Source organism: Aedes aegypti, chromosome 2 (assembly GCF_002204515.2).
Source record: "Aedes aegypti strain LVP_AGWG chromosome 2, AaegL5.0 Primary Assembly, whole genome shotgun sequence".
Taxonomy (NCBI): Eukaryota; Metazoa; Arthropoda; class Insecta; order Diptera; family Culicidae; genus Aedes; species Aedes aegypti.
Genome location: NC_035108.1, coordinates 411,465,773 through 411,489,254, shown reverse-complemented (window position 1 = coordinate 411,489,254; position 23,482 = coordinate 411,465,773). Strand labels below are relative to the sequence as shown.

General features: G+C 38.9%; 2 protein-coding genes across 2 annotated transcripts; one reads left to right on the top strand and one right to left on the bottom strand.

The window, feature by feature from the left end:
- Positions 1–8: 8 nt before the first annotated feature.
- On the bottom strand, positions 9–11,121 carry LOC5569067 (alanine--tRNA ligase, cytoplasmic). Its single transcript, XM_001658246.2, has 3 exons — positions 10,865–11,121; positions 7,090–8,754; positions 9–1,424 (listed from the first exon to the last, which is right to left on the bottom strand). The coding sequence occupies exons 2-3, from the start codon at positions 8,743–8,745 to the stop codon at positions 180–182; spliced, it is 2,901 nt and encodes a 966-aa protein (XP_001658296.1). The 5' UTR covers positions 8,746–8,754; positions 10,865–11,121; the 3' UTR covers positions 9–179.
- A 4,577-nt stretch (positions 11,122–15,698) lies between these two features.
- LOC5569087 (mitochondrial ribosome-associated GTPase 2) lies at positions 15,699–17,126 on the top strand. Its single transcript, XM_001658245.2, has 2 exons — positions 15,699–15,985; positions 16,062–17,126. The coding sequence occupies exons 1-2, from the start codon at positions 15,845–15,847 to the stop codon at positions 17,070–17,072; spliced, it is 1,152 nt and encodes a 383-aa protein (XP_001658295.1). The 5' UTR covers positions 15,699–15,844; the 3' UTR covers positions 17,073–17,126.
- Positions 17,127–23,482: the final 6,356 nt, after the last annotated feature.

The window sequence follows — 23,482 nt, the reverse complement described above, 5'->3', positions numbered from 1 at the left end:
TCAATGAGTATTTTTTCAGAGTTTATTTGAAAAATCAAATTCGGTTCTGTGTCTACTGTTTCAAGTGTGAAAAATGTATAATTTAAGCAAAATGTTTTCGATTCGTTTTAAACTTATTTCAACATTGAAGCTGATTCAATCAAATGCACTGCCGGTAAGAGTTTATTCGGTGTCACGTTTCAAGACAGTTTGGAAGCAGCGAATTGGCGTGCCAATTCCAGAATTTCTTCCACTTTGTCGAAGTTGGCTCCGGAAGCTTGAGCAGATTCCGGCTTGCCACCGCCTTTGCCGCCCATGCTCGGTGAAATGTGCGAAATCCATTCGTTGGCTTTCAGTCCCTTTTCGACGGCCGACTTCGGAACCGAAGCTAAACAGAAGATCTTTTTCGTATCAGGATCGGACGAAACGAACAAAGCGGACTGTTCCGGATTGATTTTGCGAACCTCTTTGAGTGCAGAGTCCAGAGCCTTGGTGTTGTTGTAGGCCTCCATTCGGTGAACGAGGAAAGGAGCATCCTTGTTGCTTTCCGATAGCTCCTTGGCTTTCTCTACAACTGTCGTGGAAACGGCAGCTCTTGCTGCACGTTCTTTGTCGTCAAGAGTTTTCTTCAGCGATTTGAGGACGTTACGGATTTCATCCTTCTTAACATAGGGAATGACAGCTTGCGAAACATCTTCATTGAGTTCGACGATCTTCTTAACGAGTTCCTTGGAGTCTTTTCCGGTTTTATCGGCTTCGATGGTGGACTTCAGAGCGTTGAGTTCATTTTCGAGCAGTTCTGTTTTCTTGAGTGCCTTCAGAGCTTCCGGGCCAGTTAGGGCAACAATTCGACGGATTCCCTTGGCGATGGCTTCTTCGGTCGTGATGACAAAGTCCCACATGTGACCGGATTGATGCAAATGGGTGCCACCGCAAAATTCAACTGAAGTCTCCACTCCTTCCTCGCCTTCTGGGTTAGCTTCGAGGTTTTCCACAGGGACTCCGAAGGAAATCACACGGACTGGATCGGGATAGACCTCATCGAAGACCGATCGCAAACCCTTGATGCTCTTGGCAACGGAGAGTTTGGACTCCTTGGCATAGATCTGCATATTCTTCTTGACCACTTCGCGGGTGAGGCGTTCTGATTCGGCGACCTGCTCAACGGTCATGGCGGATTTGTTGGTGAAATCGAAACGAAGCTTTTCCGGAACGACCAAAGAACCACGCTGGTCGGTATCTAGTCCAAGGACTTTAAGTAGGGAATGGTTAAGAGCATGGGTGGCTGAGTGATTTTTCATTGTCAGTTGACGACGAAGCGTGTCCATGTGGCAAGCGACCTCGTCACCGACGCGCAGAATTCCTTCCACCACACCGATATGGATGATGTAGCCTCCACGGTTGTATACGAGATTGACGTTGAATTCAGTGCTTTCATCGCCCACCTAGAACGAAAAGTATTGTTAAAATACGTGGCGATGCTTCCTGAGACCGTTTTGGACCTAAAAAGTTGGTTTCAGAGGTATAATGCCGTCAGAGAAGTTCTTCAGGATGTAAAGACACTTCTTATGAAGGGTCTTACCAATCCCCCAAGAATGAGATAAATTTTCACAACATGAGATTATGTTGAACATATTAAGCTGTATTGCATTTTACAAGATATGGGTTTTTGTGAATGACCACTTAAAATTAGTTTTCTCTATAAAGTTTTGGTTGTATATTTTTGAGATATTTCATATATTTTACAAACGTATTCTAATTAATTTCTACAGAAGACATCAAAAATATTTCGCAAATTTTCGGAATTAAGTGACACGTTATGTTAAAAATTGACAGTTTTCCATTCCTCGACATCTAGAGGGGCAAAATTTATGGCTTATATTCGGAGTAACTCAATAGCTATCGAACCTGTCATACCTCAAGCTTGCCATTGCTTTCCTACGCCTAGAAATATGTGGCACATTTACATTTATACGATTGATTTTTCAGAACGTGAAGAATACAAATTCAATAACATCCTTCGTTTCTACTTTTGTACGATAAAATATCGCTTATTAGCTTTTAGAAAGAACTAAACATGTGTTTGACAATAGATTTTTCTTAGTATTCAAAAATACTCGTGTAGAACACTCGTAAATAACGACAAATCAAATCAAGCCATTCGTGAGCTAACACAAATCTAAAATGCTCTTCTATAATAGTGATTAATGCATACTAATAGAAATTATTAGCGATAACTTTGAAAAAAATAACAGCATGATCATATTACAGATAAGATTTTGTCCTTTAAGGACAGAGAACTGTAAATATTGATTTGAATTTTCAAAACTTTCGCAACCTAACCTCCCATTGCATCGCCAATAAATAATACGAATATTAAACTAATTCGCGACTACGAAGGCAATTATACCACAGGTGATCTTATGCGTGAAGCTCCGAATTTTTACATGGAAAAGCATTGGAAGTCAAATTTCAAATGCTTTTAAAAAAATTCAAACACGATTTATTTAAACTATGTTAAGTGTACGGGGTTATACTTTTTATAAGCTATAGAATCAGCGGAATATTGAGAAAAAAAACTTTGAAAATCGAAATAGGGAGCCGGATCCTATTCTTGGCACTTTAGATTCACTTCGGAAGAGTTTTTTTAACCTACTGAGCTCATATAGCTACAGTATGCGTCGTATTGAGATGGTTTTTATTGCAAAGTTTTGGACGATTCGGCCGATAAAAACCCTCCAGGCCAAAGTGAACCATGAAGGTACCCAAGTAGTTCTGCACCATATTATTATTGTTATTATTATTTTTATTTCATATTTATCCTTAACTTATACAATTTGATGGTAAGGGCTGTTACTGAGATGTGGATTACCTTACAGCAGTGATATTGAACATATTTAATATTAATGTTTAAGGCTCACCAACAAAAATTGAATAATAAGAAAAAATAGACAGAAAAATAACCTTAGAAATTACATAGAGGAAATGAACACAGAGAAAAAAAAGCCTAATAATATACTATCACAGTTCTACAAGGTGTCCGCAAATTATCCGTACAAAATTTGAAGAAATTGCTATATACAATCAAGCATAATAAATTCAAAATTCTTGCATGGTTTTAACCATTGGCTTATTATAATCTTAAGAAGTTAGTTTCACATATCTCCGATTCCAAATATTTGTAGAACCATGGAAAAAGTGTAGAAGTGTCTTACAGGGAGCCGTTTTCCGAGCTTTATGACGGAAGAGAAATGCCCATTAAACGCACTGGATTTGAACCGTATAATTTTACATTTTCAGTCTAACTTGAAGCCACTAAGCTGTAGGTTTTGATTCATCACTTTTAGATTTTAGGGATAAAACATCGCCAGCATAACTAGCGGCCCTCAGGAAAAACGTAGTCGAAAAATTTGAATTTACGTATCTCAGTAACAAGCTATCAATTCGAAATGATTTAAAGTTATATTTTGTGTAAACATATACATTACATATACATACATTTTTTTATTGTTTTCAATGCGAGATCATCTTCCCAATATATTGCTGTTCGGATAATTTGCGGACACCCTGTAGATGGCCAGTTCTTGTATTAGGGGATTCGCAGAGACGAAATTTTGGCATCAGTCTTAGGAACCAATCGTCTACCAGCTCAATTTTGGCAAGTTGATGAACTTCATCGGTGGAATGAGAGGGGTGTATATTCAGCATCATCTTCAGTATGTGTTTTTGTTTCACCTGAATTTTCTTTCGGTGGCTTCGGGCACATGGACAATAGTGTGGGACAAAATTTAGATTCCCGCTCCAGTCCACTTTTTGGATTACATTTAGGTCCCATAACAACTGTGCAAAATTTCAGCTCGATCGGTGAAACTATATTTACGCGCCAGCCGTTCAAAATTTGTATGGGATTTACTATGGGAAAACTTACATTTGCAAAGAAAAAAAAATCTATAAAAATTCTAAACACAGACCTCGATAGGTATTTCTACGATGAAGAATATTGCCGGAGACCGCGAAACAATTCAACACTTGTGAAAAAAGTTATTTAATGAAAACCTATTAGCAAGGCAACGTTGATTAACACGTAAAGGAAGAACAATAATAACAAAATTGGGCAAAATTTCCGAATAGGATTTGTTCAATAACTTTTTTCACAAGCATCGGATTGCTTTGCGGTCTTCGACAATGTTGTTCATCGTAGAAATGCCTATCGAGATCTGTGTTCAGTATTTTTATAGAGGTCAATGGGCGAGCTCTGGCGATTTTTCTTTGCAAAAGTATGTTTTCGCATAGTAAATCCCATACAAACTTTGAACGGCTGACGCGTAGATATAGTTTCACCGATCGAGCTGAAATTCTTCACAGTTGTTATATTTTATTTTATTTTATTGATGTACAAGGGGGTCAGGGGCCAAGTCTCCAGCATAAGTTTAAAAACTCACACCTTCCATAATACACCGGGGGATTTGGAGTTTGGGCAGTAGACAACGCAACATCTTTGACCAGAAGGTTCTTTAAGTTTTGCTTTTACTCTAGACTTCCCCTACACGTATGAATGATGTAAGGTCGAAAGAACATGAATACATATAGCGGTAGTTTGGTGTTTTGCCTAAGAATTTGGGAAAGGAGGGATTATGTGTGGAGTTTTGTAAATAGCTCTGTGAAACAAATTTGTTATTAGTAAATAATTAGTTAATCTGATTTACCTCAATTAGCAGTGATGATTAAATAAAAATTATACTCATTGTTTTCTCGGCCATTACGCTGCCATGATAAGGGATATTACTTCCTCTCGGATGACTTGTTCCTCCTTCTCTCAGTCAATACGCTGCCATGTATTTCCTCTCCGATCATTTTTTCCTCGTTATACAATGAAATCATACAAAATTCGCTCTTTGGATTCCCACGATGACAATCCCCATGTAGCTTCCGAGAAACTCCATGGCAATGATCACTGTACGCCATGTGCGGCATTCAGGACATCACAACAAAACTGATGATAAATAACAGAAAATGAATCCGAAAGAGGGGGAACCTTGATGTTTCAATGTAGGACAATCCAGCTTTATTGCATGTAAGAAGTTCTTGGTGATATTCTCATGATGTAGATAAAAGATCATTATGATAAAATTAACGCGACGACATGTTAGTAAGCTCAGAACGAATACTGTATTTGCAACTGTTAATTTAGATAGTTCAGCTAAGGGTTATTGTATATAACATTTTAGATAAGCAGGAATAAAGCACGAATGCGAAGTAATGACCTTCCATCCCATCTTCAAGTGCTCCCCTCAAGCACAACACTTTGTTCTGGTACTTTAGAACGTCCATGTTGTAACTTGCTCACACAAGAAGTCTGCCTCGACCGAGTTGGCAGAACGTGCCGAAGGACAGGGAAATTTTGCACAGTTGTTATAGGACCTAAATGCAACCCAAAAAGTAGACTGGAGCGAGAATCTAAATGTTTCATATAACCGTGTCCCAGGCTAATGGACAACGCAGAAAATCCGTACGTAACCGTTGGCCGGTTTTGTACAGTAGTAGCTTGGTGTTGGGGACCAAGTGAGATCGTCGGTTTATAAGAGGGTACAATAGTTTGATAGCATATCACATTTTCGAAGACAAGAGGTAACGTGAGTTTCAAAATTCAGCTTTTTGTCTAAGGTTACTCCCAGATACCCTACGGTTTCTGAGCACGGGATATCTATGTCCCCTCAGATTTGTGGGCATGTGTCTCGGACTTCTTCGGCGAGTAAATAATATGGCTTGGGATTTTAGAGCATTCACCTTCCACGATAACTTGTGTTAAGTTGAAAATCTGGTATCAGCGAAACAATAGTAATTAACTCCATCGATTTTGGCGAGGTCTGCAGGAAAAATATTGTACAGGGTTGGGCTCAACACCGAGCCTTGTGGAACACCAAAAGGCACTCCCATACGATCTGATGTACAGCCGTCCGATTTTTCAGGAATTCTCGTACCTAAGGCTTTTAATAAAAAGACAGGAATACCCAGAAACATCTTATGGAGAATAGCGTCGTGCCACACCGAGTCGTACGCTTTATCGATGTCGAGGAGAACCAACCCTGTTGCTAAAATTATTGCCTCACATCATTTACCAAACGGACAATCTGATGGAGGACTTGTAGAATGGCCTTTGCGGAAACCAAACTGATCATGTGGGATGATGCTCGTTGTTTCCAGGTGTTTTTTCAACGCGTATTTGCGCTCAAACAGTTCACTGACCGTTGGTAATAAGCTAATTGGCCTGTAGTTTGATAGCAATGTGGGACCTTTATTTGGTTCAGGAATCGCTACAACTGTAGCTTGTTTCCAACTGGATGGAAAATAGCATAATTTGAGACAAGCTGAGAAAATTGTTGCTAGAAACACAACGTTTCCTTGGGAGGTGTTTTGGAAGACCTAAAGCTTTTTTTGTTTTCAGATTACGGATGACTTAGCTTACTTTTTAAGGTTTAACTAACCAAGAATGAGAGAAGAGATTTCTATATTTGTTTGTTATTATTTAGCTCCTTATGGGATTGTAATCCAGTAAACTTTGACAAAAACCCAAACAAAATTAGCTCAAAAAGGATTTGCTTCTTCAACAACTTTCTTCATCACAGCTTGATTAATGATTTTTGATAATTCATGCTAGCATCAACAACAACAACAAGTCTTGGAAGTATTATTTTAGATTCTTCATATAAATTTCCATATAACCCTTCAACGTCTTTGGGCCACCTTTCAATCGTCCCTCCCTCACCAAAAAAACGACTGAAATTTTTACAGAACTCAATTTCCGTCATAAGAATTGAGAAATGGAATTTTCAAACCTTTTTGAAATTCATAATTTTGTCATTTACCCATATCTCTTAAAATTCAATAGATAGCGCTATAGTATGTTGCCGAATATACCATTGCTATATATTGAAAATATTTCTCACTGCTAGGAAGATTCATCACAAAAATAAAACATTCTTAAGGATCTCCTGAAAAAAAAAGAAAAAATCTGTAGACATCATATGTACCTCCAACACAAACTTTCGGGGGCAAAACAATTTCGATAGCGAATTTAGGACTCAGTGAGCACTATGCGATGAAACTTACCTTAACCAGATAGCCTTGATCGTAGATCTGTCCGCCACTTTCGGCGTAGAAGTTCGTCTTGTCCAAAATCACAGCGCACTCTTGACCGGCTTGAACTTCATCGACGAAGATATTGTTAGCACGCAAAGCCAAAACCTTTCCATTGCACGGTTCGAACTTGTATTCTGCCATCGGATCGACATCAGCCTTGTAACGGTACTTGAACGAATCGTCCGTCGTTGGGACCTTCTTTTCCTGCAGTTCGGAAATGGCATGTACATCCAGATCGACGGTGGCGGCTTTGGATTTCTCCTTACCCTGAGACAGAATGTACGATTCGTGCTTGGCCTTTTCGTAGCCCTCCATGTCGATGGTCATGTTCTTTTCCTCGGCCATCAACTGGGTTAAATCGATTGGGAATCCGTACGTGTCATAGAGACGCCAGGCTACATCTCCGGGGATTACTTTGCTGTCACCAAGTTTGGCAATTGTCCGATTCAGTAGATTCCGGCCACGGGTCAATGTCTTCAAGAATTGTTGTTCCTCCTCATTGATAATGTTTTTGATATTCTGAGGATCTTTCTTCACTTCCGGGAAAGTATCTCCCAGTAAAAAGACAACCGTGTCAACGAGCGTTGCAAAGAATCCGGGCTTGGCGTTGAGTTTTTCAGTGGCATACCGAACTGCACGGCGGAGAATTCGTCGCAAAACGTAGCCTCGGCCGGTATTATCCGGGAAACCACCGTCGGCTAAAGCGATAGTGATCGTGCGAGCATGATCAGCAAGCACTCGATATGCCATGTCTACGCCATCAACGTCATCTGCACCGACACGCCCCTGATAACTCGGAGCTCCCGTTCCTTTCTGGATGGCTTCGAACAATGGCACAAACACGTCGGTATCGTAATTCGATCGCTTATCCTGAATAACGGATACAAGACGTTCGAAGCCCATACCGCAATCGATATGCTTCTTCGGGAGCAATTTTAAACTGCCGTCCTGTTCGCGATTGAATTGGATGAACACCAAGTTCCAGATTTCCAACACATCCGGATCATCCATGTTGACCAACTCAGGAACGCTGCGTCCTCCAATGCGATCGAAATGCAATTCCGAGCAAGGGCCACACGGACCCGTTTCTCCCATTTCCCAGAAGTTGTCCTTCATGCTTCCTGGAAGGATGTGCTCTTCCTTGACTCCCAGCTTGATCCAAATTTCACGGCACTCCAAATCAGGTTCCAAACCAGATTCGGGGTGTCCTCCAAAGTACGTTACATACAGCCGATCCTTTGGGAGCTTCAGCCTATCGGTCAAAAGTTCCCAAGCCCAGGTACAGATCTCCTTTTTGAAGTAATCTCCGAACGACCAGTTTCCCAACATCTCGAAAAATGTGTGATGATACACGTCCTTTCCAACGTCGTCCAAATCGTTGTGCTTACCTCCGGCACGGATACATTTTTGGGTATTGGCCGTACGAACCCATTTGGCCATGTCGCTGTTCGGATCGGCCGTTCCAAGGAAAATCGGCTTGAACTGATTCATTCCGGCGTTGGCGAACAACAAGGTCGGATCGTCCAACGGAATCGTCGACGAGGAATGCACATATAGATGCTCCTTCTCCTTGAAGAAATCCAGGAACGCATTCCGGATCTGTTTGGCCGTCAGTGAGGTGTCCATTTTCTCGTCCTGCAAAAATACGAAACTGGTTCAATCGATCGATTTACTTTCACTTTTTGTTGTGCCAATCCACCACATTATAATGTGGCATTTTACCCCGCCTCCCCCACTACTGCAGTGATATTACTCAGCTTACGTCTATTGGCAGGGCTGGTAGCGACTGAGTGCCTTTATTGATTTATTTATTTATTGCAATTAGTATATTATCCAAATGGTTTCCTAACATTCTTGACTGAGATTTGTAATTCCCTTTCAGATGTTTTTTACAAGAATTACAATTTGTGTTCTTATTGAAGCTTAACATTCTTCTTCTTCTTCTTCTTGGCGTTTACGTCCTCACTGGGACCAGAGCCTGCTACTCAGCTTAGTGTTCTTATGAGCACTTGCAGTTGTTTATTGAGAGCTTTCTTTTCCAAAGTTGCCATTTTCGCATTGGTATACCGTGTGGCAGGTACGATGATACTCTATGCCTAGGGAAGTCAATGAAATTTCCATTACGAAAAGATCCTGGACCGACCAGGAATCGAACCCAGACACTTTCAGTATGACTTTGCTTTGTAGCCGCGGACTCAAACCACTCGCCTGAGCAAGGCCCTCACAGCTTAACAATGAAGGAAACATTTTCTCAATAGAAAAAACCTGCGATTACTTTCACTGGGACAGACAAAAAAAAATTCCTCATGATATTACCACAAGTATTACTGTTTGTATATCTCATGATTTATCGTAGGAATTTTACGAGAAAGTTTTTCGAATATTTGCCCAAAAGTTTATATACTACTAAGATGGTTTCGTCCGAAGTCCATTTAGGATGTTTCCTACGGAATTCCTTCAATAATTTTGTAGCAGATACCTTAGGAATTCAAACTGTATTTTACCAAGGAGAACCACTAAAATTAGCTCAGAACTTCTAACGGAAATTGTTTCGGATTCTCTACGAAATTTTCCCAAAAAATTCCAAGTCCTGCAGAGTTTTTCCATCGATTTTCTTAGGTTAGCCTGCATTTTTAAATATATCTTTGTTATTTTTAGAAATTCAACCAGTAGTTTATCTAGAGATGCCAACAAGGATTACTTAGGATTTGCAATAAAATTGTCGTTAAGGATTTATTTAAGATATCATCTTCTAACTTTAAATGAACTTCTGAAGTTCCATGGGGATTTTTATGAGAAATTTCTTGGGAAATGTTTGGAACAACTGCAGGAGTATTACTTGAAATGATGAAGAAATTCCTAGAAAAAAGAGGAGCTTTGTGATGAATTCTAGGTAGAATTTATGGAAGAGTTTATAATAGAATTCCCTGAAAAATTCTTCGATGAATTTTCAGTGTAATTCCTGGGAGTAACCGTGGATAAATCCTTGATGGAATCTACATAAAAATGCGTAGGGATACTTGTAGGGTTTCTTGGAAAAATCCCTAGACCGATTCCTTCAAAAAACACTGGAAATTATTCCAGAATAGCGAATTCTCATGAAAGATTTTTTTCGGAATCTTTGGCGATTTCCTGGAGAAATTAAGGTTTGAAGTATTAAGTAGTGGAAAACCTAGGATAGTCTTTGGAAAATTTTCAAAGCTATCCCTGAGGAAAGCACTGGAGGTTGTAGCGTTGGAGTGTTCAATGATTTCCTGGATGAATTCTTTAGCATTTTTTGAGAAATTTGAACAATTTCTATAAGAATATGCCAGGAGAAGTTGATGAACTTGTCATTAATTTTCCTGTCAATTTTCATACATAATCTACTTTTTCTCTGCTATAAATTCACTCTAGGTGAACCACTTCTCCTGGCCTATTGGCAGAGAAATCTCTAGATGAATTTCTGGAGAGATCTGCGAGGAAAATTCTTGATGAAACTGTAGAAAACTCGCATTAGATTTCTCTAAATACTGTAGATCATCATCAGAATCACTGCCAAAAGTGACTCAAGAGACAATTTTGTTCAAACTAAGGACTAGAGACCTTCCACCAAAAGTAGACTTGCATTAAAATAGAGTGTCTCCTTAAAGAGACCTGCTACCAGCCCTGTTATAGGTGCTTACTTTGAACGATCGAGACTTGCATTCTAATTTCATCATCCGCCAACCCAGCAAAATAAAGATTAGGCCGAATAGGTACTCACCTGTGCAAAACTAGCTATCCCTTCAAAACTGCAAGACGCAAAATAGTTTTCCGGTCAGAATCGAAGCGTAAAGGCTAAGGAGCTCCAAATAATCCACGTTTTTATCTTCTGTCACACGAATTCTCCTGCCACACTCACACTTTTTGCGGTGCAATTCTCTTTTTTTTTGCTGCCTCCTCAGCCGGACGAACAGCAGGAGTGAAAAACACGCAATCCGCACGGTTACGAACGCTGGCGACGAATGAGAAAAACTGACACCTTTCTTCGGCCGAGCTGCGAAATGCATCGCGATGCAATTTAGTGTCAAAACGCAAAACTTCTGGCGACGCCCTTTTCGATTTTAGATTGAGAAGGGATAGGTATATCAATGTGATCTCGCGAACGTGTCCCATCCTGGGAGGGAGAAACCTGGGAGGGAGAAACCGATTGACTGTTTAACGATAAACTTGCGACGATCGACGCGCCACCATATTTCATGTAACGGAGGTTATTAGAACTAACTTGGAGGTGATGATTTGGAGGTTATTTGGCAATTTGGAGGTTAAAATCACCTCCAAACACTAGCGATTTTGCGGTGGGATGTTGACGTTTGATCACGAATACGAAATTTATGTTCGTCAAGGTGAGCCGAGATTCTGCTGTCACGAACTGTCACTGTGAGCCCAGATCTGAAACAATGGACAAACATGATAAAAGCGCGTAATTGATTAAAACACAATTTGAATTGTATCAAATGTGACAAAAAATCGATTGAAAAGCTATTCATGCTTATTCGAAAGTAATATCACAATAGCACCTTCTATTCTGATTGAATATAAAGTATTCAAATACGCATCATTTTACTTTTTCAATAAAAACGAAAATGAAATGCATAGAAAACTTTGGCTCTTTTTCCATGTTTGTCCAGAACGATTGAAGGAACACAACAAAAGAAAACTACCGATTTTCATCAAGTCTGCCTTGATTGTCGTTGGCAAGCTGGAGTTTTCTTGCAGTTCGAAATAATGTTGTGTCATATTTCGTGTGTAGTATCGGTGCCTCCCTCCCAGGGAGAAACCAATACAAAATTTCTGTACGTCATAGTGAGCCGGGATTCCGCTGTCACGAACTGTCACTGTGAGCCCAGATCTCAAACATTGGACAAACATGGAAAAAGCGTGTCACTGATTAAAACACATTTTCGCATTTCATCAAAAGTGACAAAAATTGAATGAAAATCAATTCATGCACATAATGCAAGTAATGTCACGTGAGCACCTTTCAACTGATTGAATATAAAGTATTGAAAAACACATGCTTTTACTTTTTCCAATGAAAAATAATATTTGGTGTATAGAAAACTGTGGCCCTTTTTCCATGTTTGTCAGGAAAGATCGAAAGTACACAACAAAAGAAAACTAGCGATTTTCCCCAAGCCTGCCTTGATTGTTGTTGGCAAACTGGAGTTATCTTGCAGTTCAAACAAACTTTGTTTAATACTTCGTGTGTAGTATCGGTGCCTCCCTCCCAGGTCCCATCATCTGTGAAATTCTCGCATAAATTAGGATCAGGACCTAAAAGCTATTGGTACCCGGATAGAAAACGTATACCATTCAGTGAATGGAATAAACCAAAAATGTATAATATCCAGCTTTTTACGAGCGCTAATGGCTGCCGCAAACAGGTAGGGATCGATCGATTTGACGTTTAGCTTGGGTCCGTTGGGTAATAATTTGACGTTTGAACGGTGCCAAGTTCACTCGGTTTCATGGTCACGTAAATAACACGGCACCGCTCAAACGTCAACTAGTGAACTCGTGCATTGGTTCATATAAAACAACCCAAGCCAAACGTCAATTGACCGATCCCTACCAGAAAGCGAGCCTGTTTGCGGCATCCATTCAAGCTTTAATAGAGTAACGGTCGTATTTTGGACCCCCTAAAGAAGATATTTTAGTTTTTTGTCCCAATTTCACAGCGTAACCAAGTCAAAGAACATGCTAAAATGTACTTCCTTCTTCTTCTTGGCATTTACGTCCTCACTGGGACAGAGCCTGCTTCTCAGCGTAGTGTTCTTATGAGCACTTCCACATTTATTCAATGAGAGCTTTATTCGTCAAAGTTGCAATTTTCGATTTCGTATATTGTGTGGCAGGTACGATGATACTTTATGCCCAGGGAAGTCAAGGAAATTTCCATTAAGAAAAGATCCTGGACCGACCGGGAATTGAACCCAGACACCTTCAGCATGACTTTGGAAATTTGGAACTAAGGAAGGCCCCCAAAGCTATGTATAAGAAAATATCTACATATATTTGTATTGAATAAATGAAAAACTGAACTTAGTACTATACCATTTAATTCCGCTAGAGTTTGTATCTTTTGACAAATACGTGCTTCGACCTCAATATAAGGCCGTTTCCAGTGTCGTGTACTACACTCAGGCAAAAGAATCATCAAAATTCATTATTTTCACTTATGTTTATTTGCCACAAGAAATCGGTAAGCATTTCATTATTTTGCCTTATGATTCAATCTACATTTTGCCAAAGCTGTATCTTGCTTATTTCATAGAATACCATTATGAACATTGATATAAAATTTTAAGAACTCAATACTTCGCAAGTATGAAGTACATTACTATTTATGGCGGAAATTATTATTAACAGAATGTTGTTTTGAAGAATGTTATTGAAATTCTGATTTTACAAATAGACCACGCTGTAGTGCGAAGCGGATATTTGAAAAATGCGCAAATGATGTAATCAGACCTTTTTGATGGCTTATACTTCATTTCGTAAGATGTAGGATGGTTCATCATTTTCTATTTATTTCAATTTGCTTTCTGATGTAATCTTCAGCAGCATAATTAGAGACTTTTTGCTCTGAGGGAGACAGCATTAAAGGTGTCCATTAAATACACCATATTAACACTGGTTTCTGGTCGTGCTAAAAGTATGATGAAATTCAAAATTGCTTTCGTGTGTGCTACAAGAATAATCTGTTAATGGTTGCAAATAAAAATTCTTCATCATTTCATACCTACTACCAAGATTAAGATTTTCTTCTGCATCGTTCTTTAAAATCCTCCTGTTTGCAGAACACGCACAAGCACCGTAGCTGAGATAAGCTCACATTACCCAATTTAAACGATCTCGATGATTCTGGCAGCTGAAAATTGAAATTCATATTAACTTTACATTCCTTAATATATTTACTTAAATATTACCTTTACAAATATCTAAGAAAATTAGTCAGCGAGTAATGAACGTAAGCTGTTTAAATTCCTACAGAGCTAGACATTTTACGTTTTCATAATACTAGCCTTATAACTTTTTCACACTAATAACGGCATTGGAAATCATAAGGCGCGCAATGAAATTTGTGAAGTTCATTATGTTCAACTATTTTTTCGCTTATGATCATCATTTCAATGAAAATGACTAACGACCAGTGTTCCCGGATAAAAACGTATCATTCAGTGAATGGAATAAACCATTAATGTACAATATAACGTATTGGATATAATACAGCGTATTGTTATTGAATGTCGAAGCAACATTATTCTTGTATGGATATACAATTCAAAAACAATATAATATATTGTAACAGAACACTGTATTGTTTTCAATTGGTTTTGTACCTTACAATTTTGGTCAAATTCCTATTTTCGCGTAAAACAACTGTTGCTTTTTTCTATGTAGCTTTGCTGAAAGAAATAAACAAAACAAGTTCAGAAAGCAAGAAATGTTGGGTGAAAAATATTCAAAAAGTAAAAATAAGTAGTTTTTTAGAAGTCACTTGACATTAGCTGTAACGACGAATGCAACCATGATACAGTTCGTTGAATTGTTTTTGTATTGTACAACAATACACGAATTGCTTATCAAGACAATACATGAACAATATATCGTATTGTATTTTCAAAATGTTTGTATGAGAAAATATCTATATTTGTATTGTTACGATACTTAACCACCCATACATTATATTGCAAAAATCTCATATACCATACAGAGAACTGTTCAAAACAATATATCGTACTGTAATTGTATTGTCATTTTACAATATACTGTATTGTATTTCCAATATATTGAATGGTACTGTTTCAATACGTTATATTGTTTTTGTATTGTATTTTTTATCCGGGTTGATAGACTCAAACTCAAAATCTCAATCAATACGCTCTCCCGTGAGAGCAAACTCATTGGAGATCTGCTTCGCAAATCTCACGCTTGAGATTTTGATGGAAAATCAACTCAATCAACTCAAACCGTAAAAAATGATTCAGTCGCAAAACCCGGCAAAAACTCGTGAAACCCGAATGTTGTTGTTTACGTTAGAAAGGATTAACATAATTTTATCAGACTAACAAGAAATGATTGCCGTGTGTGAGTAAACTGTGGAAATACGAGACAATGAGTTAAAAAGGTGAGCCAACTCATCCATGATTTTTTGACTGCTGAGTTGCATGATTGACAACTCACGCATGAAAAATCTCAAGCGTGAGTTGTGAGAAATTGAGTTTTTCACAACACTGCTAACGACAGCAATGGAAATCATAAGGCACGCAATGAAATTTAAAAACTATTATTATGTTAAACTATTTTCTCGATGATGATTATTATTTCAATGTTATGAAATCCATAATAGCCTTTTGAAATCAGTTTTTACAGATTTTTCAAGGTTTCATAAGGGAAATTTTATGAAGTTCGTTAATTAATTTGCCTGAGTGTAGGTGTCCTAGACTCAACTCGTGTAAACTCATGCATAAATGAGTTTTGACCAGAGAAATTTTTGAACTTCCCGTTGTTCAAAAGTGCATTCTGGTAGAACTGTCATACAAATCAAAACAACACAGCAAAATGACGTGCACGCATGCGAGAGCCTTGTTTACAAACTTTAGTTTAAAAATTTGTTCGTCGCTGGTTTCGTAACATAGCTTTGAAATATCTTTATCCTGAAAAATTATCATAGTTTATTGACAATTTACCGACAGAAATGTTTCCATCAATGCTGAGAAACCTGTGCCATCGGATACCGGCCCACCGGACGGTACTGTTCTTGGAAAACGCAAACTTTTCATCGCAACGTGTGGCAATTGCCCTTCGGAGCAAGAAGGCCAAATCGGACAAACCAACCGTAAGTTGTGTTCTATGACGGAACTTTAATCATGAAACTTTGTGAATTTCTTATTATCATAGTTGTTTGCTTGTAGACTCAATACTTCGTGGACTGTAAGCACGTGCGTGCAGTCGGTGGCAAAGGCGGGGACGGTTGTATCTCGTTTCTCCGGCTGTGGTGCAACGAGAATGCCGGTCCTGATGGCGGCGACGGTGGAAATGGTGGTCACGTCGTGCTTCAAGCCACATCGGATGTACGCGATCTGAACCACGTTACAACGCTGCTTTCGGCGGATGAGGGCGACAAGGGACGGAACAAGGACTGCCACGGGAAGAACGCCAGTCATACGGTTGTAAAAGTGCCGCTAGGAACGATTGTTAAAACAAGCAACGGAAAGGTGGTCGGCGATCTGGATTCGGAAGGGACGATGTTCATTGCTGCCCGTGGTGGAGCAGGAGGAAAAGGCAATCATTTCTTCATTAGCGATCTGGAACAGGCCCCTCAAGTGGCCGAGTTCGGAGGGCAAGGCGAAGACAAGTCGTACATTTTGGAGTTGAGGAGTATGGCTCACGTGGGATTCATCGGTTTGCCAAATGCGGGGAAAAGCACCCTTCTCAGAGCAATATCCCGAGCACGACCCAAGGTCGCTTCATACCCATTTACCACACTTAAACCTCACCTCGGGATGGTTCAGTACGATGACTACGAACAGATTGCAGTTGCCGATTTGCCCGGACTAATCCCCGACTCCCACAAAAACAAAGGCCTTGGAATCCAATTCCTGAAACACGCAGAGCGTTGTAATGTCCTGCTATTTGTTGTAGATGTATCTTCCGAGGAACCGTGGAATCACTACCAAACACTGATGCACGAATTAACCATGTTTAGCGAAGAGCTAGCCGATCGACCGAAGATGATTATCGCCAATAAGATCGACCTGCCAGAAGCGGAAAAGAATTTGGAGTTGCTTCAGCACCACGTGGACGTTCCTGTGATACCCATTAGCGCTAAGTTAGGCACTAATGTTTCGGAGCTGTTGAAGGAAATCCGAGTGGTTTATGATGCTATGAAGAAGGAGGATAAAACGACGAAACCTAAAGCGTAGACAAGAGATGTAGAACCGTTAAGTTGAATATATACGTTAATTGTCGCAATGTTACGACTAAGATGTGTTAATTATTTAGTCACCTATCACAAAAAAAAATTCAAACGTCATTGCTACGTGAAAAATCACGTAGATCATTCCAAATTCATTTTACCTCCACTTCACCTGACTAAGATAAAGATCACTAAACCATTAATAACCACCAAACAGTGACTCGGTAATGTTTACTGAGGTTACCTATCGCACTTACGTGGAATTCACGTAGGTGCCTAAGTTCATTTTGACATCTGCATATTGTACGTACATTCGGTGTAGCTCAAATCCTAAGATGGCGCCGCTTGTTTTGTGAAGAGCTTCAGAAGCTGCTGCTGCTTTAATCTCTGTGTAAGATTGATTTCAAGGTAAATATGCTTTGAATATCGAAGAATCCCTGCATTACTTCATATTTTACACGTGATTTATAACGTCTTATCAATTATAGCACGCGAAGGCTACAACAAGACAGATCAAACTCACAAAATTGAGAAAACAGGATTCAAAATGCTCAGATTGACAATAAAAATATCACAATTTTTTAAGCTTGTTTACATTTTCCAATTTGGAACTAGTTTTCTTCCAAAAGTTATTAGAAATAAGATTGATCTTTATTACAGTTAAATTTAATGCAAAACCATCTAGGTCCTATTGAAACGCTTCGTAAGGGCTACCGAAAAATCCACGTAGCTCTTACGTTTAACGACGGTGGAATGGACGAACTTCCAAAGTTCATGCGTTCATTCTGGGCTACCTATGGTTTGCTTAGGAGCTACGTGAAAAGTGCGATGGAAAAAAATCACGTATGTTTTCACGTAACAATGACGTTTGGATTATTTTGAGTGTATATCATTCATATTTGTAATTTCATCTCGTATATTTTATTCCTTAAGGTGAAATATCTTAGAATACAAAGATGGCCGTCACAATGGCCGACTTGTGCTCCTACTCACGATTTCAAAGGCACTAAACTGGAGAAATAGTTGCCAAACATTTCTGATCTTCTTATTTTAAGCTTTCTGCTAGTGCACAAAGCCAAAATAAAAAGTTGACTGTAGTTGGATGCTTTCTTCGCAAGATTTGTGCCTTTGAAGTTTTAGTGCAATCTTAGAAATTGATTCCAAACTGTTTCACCTTAATTCCCCTGTCCTTTGGTTCAGAAAGGGGTATGGGCGCGTTCTGCCAACTCGGTAGAGGCAGATTTCTTGTGGGAACAAGTTGCAACATGGACGTTCTATAGTGTCAGAATGAAGTGTTGTGCTTGTGGGGAGCACTTGAAAATGGGATGGAAGGTCATTACTTCGCATTCGTGCTTTACTTCTGCTAATTGAGGTAAATTAGATTAACTAATTATTTAACTAATAACAAATTTGTTCCACAGAGCTATTTACAAAACACCACACATGATCCCTCGCCTTTCCCAAATCCATAGGCAAAACACTTCACTACCGCTATATGTATGACTGATTCAATGTTTTTTTTTTACCTTGCATCATTCATACATGTAGTGGAAGTCTTGAGTAGAAGCAAAACTTAAAGAACCCCAGGTCAAAGATGTTGCGTTGCCTACTTCCCAAACTCCAAAACCCCTGGTGTATTATGGAAGGTGTGAGTTTTTAAACTTATGCTGGAGACTTGGCCGCTGACCTCCTTGTACATCAATAAAAAAAAGTATTTTTAACTCCTTAGTTCAGAATGTTCAGCAGAACTCACCGAAATATCAAGAAGGGTACTTTAGCTTGTTCCAGTTTCTTCAGTCATTCGTTCAATAATTTATTCAGCCATTCCAACAGTGCTTCATCCGGTAATAACTTCAGTCGTCTAAAACGTCTAAAAGTTTTTCCGAAGACCCTTGAAAGAGTTTCCTTTTTTTTTTCGAGAATAGCAGGCATTAATTCAAACGTGTTCTCCAGACGTTGCCTATGATTTGTTTTTTTTTCTAGGGTAGGAGAATTAGGGGCATAATGGACACGTTAAGCAAATGTTCGTTTTTTAGGCTGTGGAATAAAAACAGGACAATCTTAAAAGACGAAGATAATGCTATACTAGATAAATCTCCACGTGATTTATTAAAAAAATACTTTGAAAACAGCCTAGAAATCATTCAATTCTAGGAAATATCTATCTATAAAAGTTTGACTTCAAAATTCGTTATAATTTAGATGATTAGATTGAAAAAAAATACACTATTTTCAAATCAATTGCGTATGAATAGTAAAAATGTCTCTACATGATTTATAAAAAAATAACTTGGAAACTAACATTTTATTTAATAATTGTTAAAATATATGGATCATTAAAAATTTCAATCTTTTAAGTTAAAATGGTCAAGTATTTAATTTGGTTTTTATTACTCAAAGGTATTTTACTAAACAGCTTTAAGAATTATCATCTTAAAATTTCGATATAAATTACAATGCAAAAAAATGATTCTGGGTTAGTAGAATTTGCCCTAAGAAAAAGTAAGAAAAACATGTTTTTGTCATGATGATCAAAAAATTGAACTTTTTTTTCTTATTTATTTTTTCAATGAAAAATACACAGTCCTTCAATATAATTAACAATGTTTGTTAGATAGTGTACCTATGAGGTTTAGGAGATTGATTTGAAGTAAGTATTAAATATAGATAACCTTGCCCTGTTTACTCTTTAAAATATTTATCCTTTTAGAAAGCTTTTTGAAAGCTTTTTGAAAGCTTTAAGTAAATCATGATATCCGTGAATGACCTAAAACGCTCATTCAATAAAATTAGTTTTGGTTTAAAAACAACTTTGCTCTCTTTGGAAGGAAATTGAAAATAGGTTCGATTACTGAACTCATCTCTTAAATAAGTCTTCTCAAGTTCAGCCTTAATTTAAGGCTAAACTTTGGAAAATATTGCTGTTTCATATGATTTATTTATTCATTCAACCTAGATGCTTCAAATTTATTATATTATTATCTAACTCAAAATAACTAAATACGACCCAACCATGTTTGGAAAAGCTGCTGGTAAGGATGGTATCGGAGCTGAACTCATAAAGATGGGTCCGGAGAGGCTGGCCATTTGTCTGCATCAGCTTATAGGCACAATCTGGGAAACAGAACAGCTACCGGAGGAGTGGAAGGAAGGGGTAATATGTCCCATCTACAAGAAAGGCGACAAGTTAGATTGTGAGAACTTTCGAGCGATCACCATTCTAAATGCGGCCTACAAAGTATTATCCCAGATCATCTTCCGTCGTCTGTCACCTGTAGTAAACGAGTTCGTGGGAAGTTATCAAGCCGGCTTCGTTGACGGCCGATCGACAACGGACCAGATCTTTACTGTACGGCAAATCCTCCAAAAATGCCGTGAATACCAGGTCCCAACGCATCACCTTTTCATCGATTTCAAGGCGGCATACGACAGTATCGACCGCGTAGAGCTATGGAAAATCATGGACGAAAACAGCTTTCCCGGGAAGCTCACGAGACTGATAAGAGCGACGATGGAAGGTGTGCAAAATTGTGTGAAGGTTTCAGGCGAACACTCCAGTTCGTTTGGATCCCACCGGGGACTACGACAAGGTGATGGACTTTCGTGCCTGTTGTTCAACATTGCGCTAGAAGGTGTTATGCGGAGAGCCGGGCTTAACATCCGGGGTACGATTTTTACGAGATCCAGTCAATTTGTTTGCTTCGCGGATGATATGGACATCGTCGGCCGAACATTTGAAAAGGTGGCAGACCTGTACACCCGCCTGAAACGCGAGGCAGCAAAAGTTGGACTGGTGGTGAATGCGGCCAAGACAAAGTACATGCTAGCTGGTGGGGCCGAGCGCGACAGGGCTCGCCTAGGTAGCAGTGTTACGATAGACGGGGATACTTTCGAGGTGGTCGACGAGTTCGTCTACCTTGGATCCTTGCTGACGGCTGACAATAACGTTAGCCGTGAAATACGGAGGCGCATCATCAGTGGAAGTCGGGCCTACTATAGCCTCCAGAAGAAGCTGCGGTCGAAAAAGATTCACGCCCGCACCAAATGTACCATGTACAAAACGCTCATAAGGCCGGTAGTCCTCTACGGGCATGAAACGTGGACGATGCTCGAGGAGGACCTGCAAGCACTTGGAGTCTTCGAACGTCGGGTGCTTAGGACGATCTTCGGCGGTGTGCAGGAGAACGGTGTGTGGCGGCGAAGGATGAACCACGAGCTCGCCCAACTCTACGGCGAACCCAGTATCCGGAAGGTGGCCAAAGCTGGAAGGATACGATGGGCAGGGCATGTTGCAAGAATGCCGGACAGCAACCCTGCAAAGATGGTGTTCGCCTCGGATCCGGTTGGTACAAGAAGGCGGGGAGCGCAGCGAGCTAGGTGGGCGGATCAAGTGCGTATCGATTTGGCGAGCGTGGGGCAGAACCGAGGATGGAGAGATGCGGCCACGAACCGAGTATTGTGGCGTGAAATTGTTGATTCAGTGTTATCTGTGTAGATGTTAACTAAATAAATGAAATGAATGAATGTTTGGAAAATCGGCCAAAAATTGACATAAAACACAAAAAGTTAATCAGAAGCATATTCTGTCTATAAAATCAGTTTAACTTTCATTGAGAAACTGATAGTTACTAAAAAAATGAAACATTTAAATTTAAAAAACTATTTGTTATACTGTTGTTTTTTGTTTTAACTGTTGTGTTAAATGCAGTGTCCATTCTCAATTTTTAAAATACGGGACAATTTTAGCTTTTTAAATAAAACGACGGGACAGATCGTCAAGGTGATAAAAACAGTACTGTCCCGTTAAATACGGGACGTAAGGTCAGCCTATCGTTTTTAGACCATACAATGGCAATGTTTTTAATTTACCCCCGGCTAGATTTCAAGTTTGATGTTATTACGACGTGCTACATTCGTTCATGATGATAAAAATATATATATATCACTATGAACACTTGCATCAACTTTAGTGATTCTAATATATTTAATGACTGTCAATTGTTCCTATATGTAAAATAGCTCTCACTCAATCATAATAGTCAAAAAGAACCTTTCTGGGTTCGTTACTTTGTTCGAAAATTAGATTCTTCCACGGCCTTGCTTATATGCCAATTTGAAACTAAAAAAAAACTAAGTCAAATTTTGCAGGAAAATTGGAGCAAAAAATAAACTTTTATACCGTCAAACATTTCAAATCCAATACAGATTTCATGCAGTGTATGAACTTTTGATGAAGTATGCATATTCTCAGATATTGAAGGGGTGTCCGTTTCGCCCCGTATGTTCATTATGCCCCTAATCTCCCTAAGTTCTTTTGTTTTTTTGACGAATTTCTCCAACATATTTTTGACTGACTGTTTGTTCCTCCTGTAGGTAAGATCCTGGACTGACCGGGAATCGAACCCAGACACCTTCAGCATGGTTTTGCTTTGTAGCCGCGAACTCTAACCACTCGGCTAAGGAAGGCTCCTTTGATACGCAAATAGTAATTATTTACGTGAACATGGCGGAAATTTTATTGAAAAAAAAAATAAAATAAAATAAAAAATATTATCAATGCAGACTCACTATGGGATGCTTTGGTTTTCGAGCAGTTAAAACAAAGATGCGAAGACTTGAGTTCGTGGTAAATATATATTAGATTATTAGGTCCTTGGTTACTTAAATATTGTAAAATTGCACTTTATAGAAAGCAATTAGTAAAACCATAGACCAGTGGTCACCAAACTGCGGCCCCCAGAGAGATTTTGTGCGAACTGATTTTAAACGTTAGTGTAATGTGGCCCGCGTGATGTGATTTCATGATGACATGGTGGAGAGCAGTATATCATTAATATCTTGGCAATATTTTAAGCGATCCTGCATGTTAAACAATTGAATGATTATCAGGAATAGAAATAAAAAATGTTCTCAACATGTATATCTGAATAACGATTGCCTTAGTCTCAGAGCTATGAAGAGGAGGAATTAGTAGCACATAAATCATCAAAATTTTCTCAAAATACTAATGTTTGAAATATCCGGACCGGAAATGAAAGCACATTTTATAGAATTTTTGATGATTCAGGGATGGATCTTGTTCTTTCACACTGAATTTCACAGCAGTTTTCTTAATTGATTAATAGCAAGAAAGTTTTATTGAAATGGCATTCCTTTTATTAAGTAGATTCCAATTTTCGGGCGTTTTTTTTTTTGGTTTACAAGTATTTTTGATTACAGCTGACATCAAGCTTAAACAAGAAAACTGGGGTTCTGAATCTTAGAAATTCCTCAAAATCATACCAATGTATTAACTTCGAGATCACTCTGAATTTTGTGTCGGGGATTTTCCTAAAACACCTCAATTGTAATTTAATTTAAATGTAATTTAAACGAGTTGATTTCAGCGAACAAAACTGATACCCGAAATGAATTGCC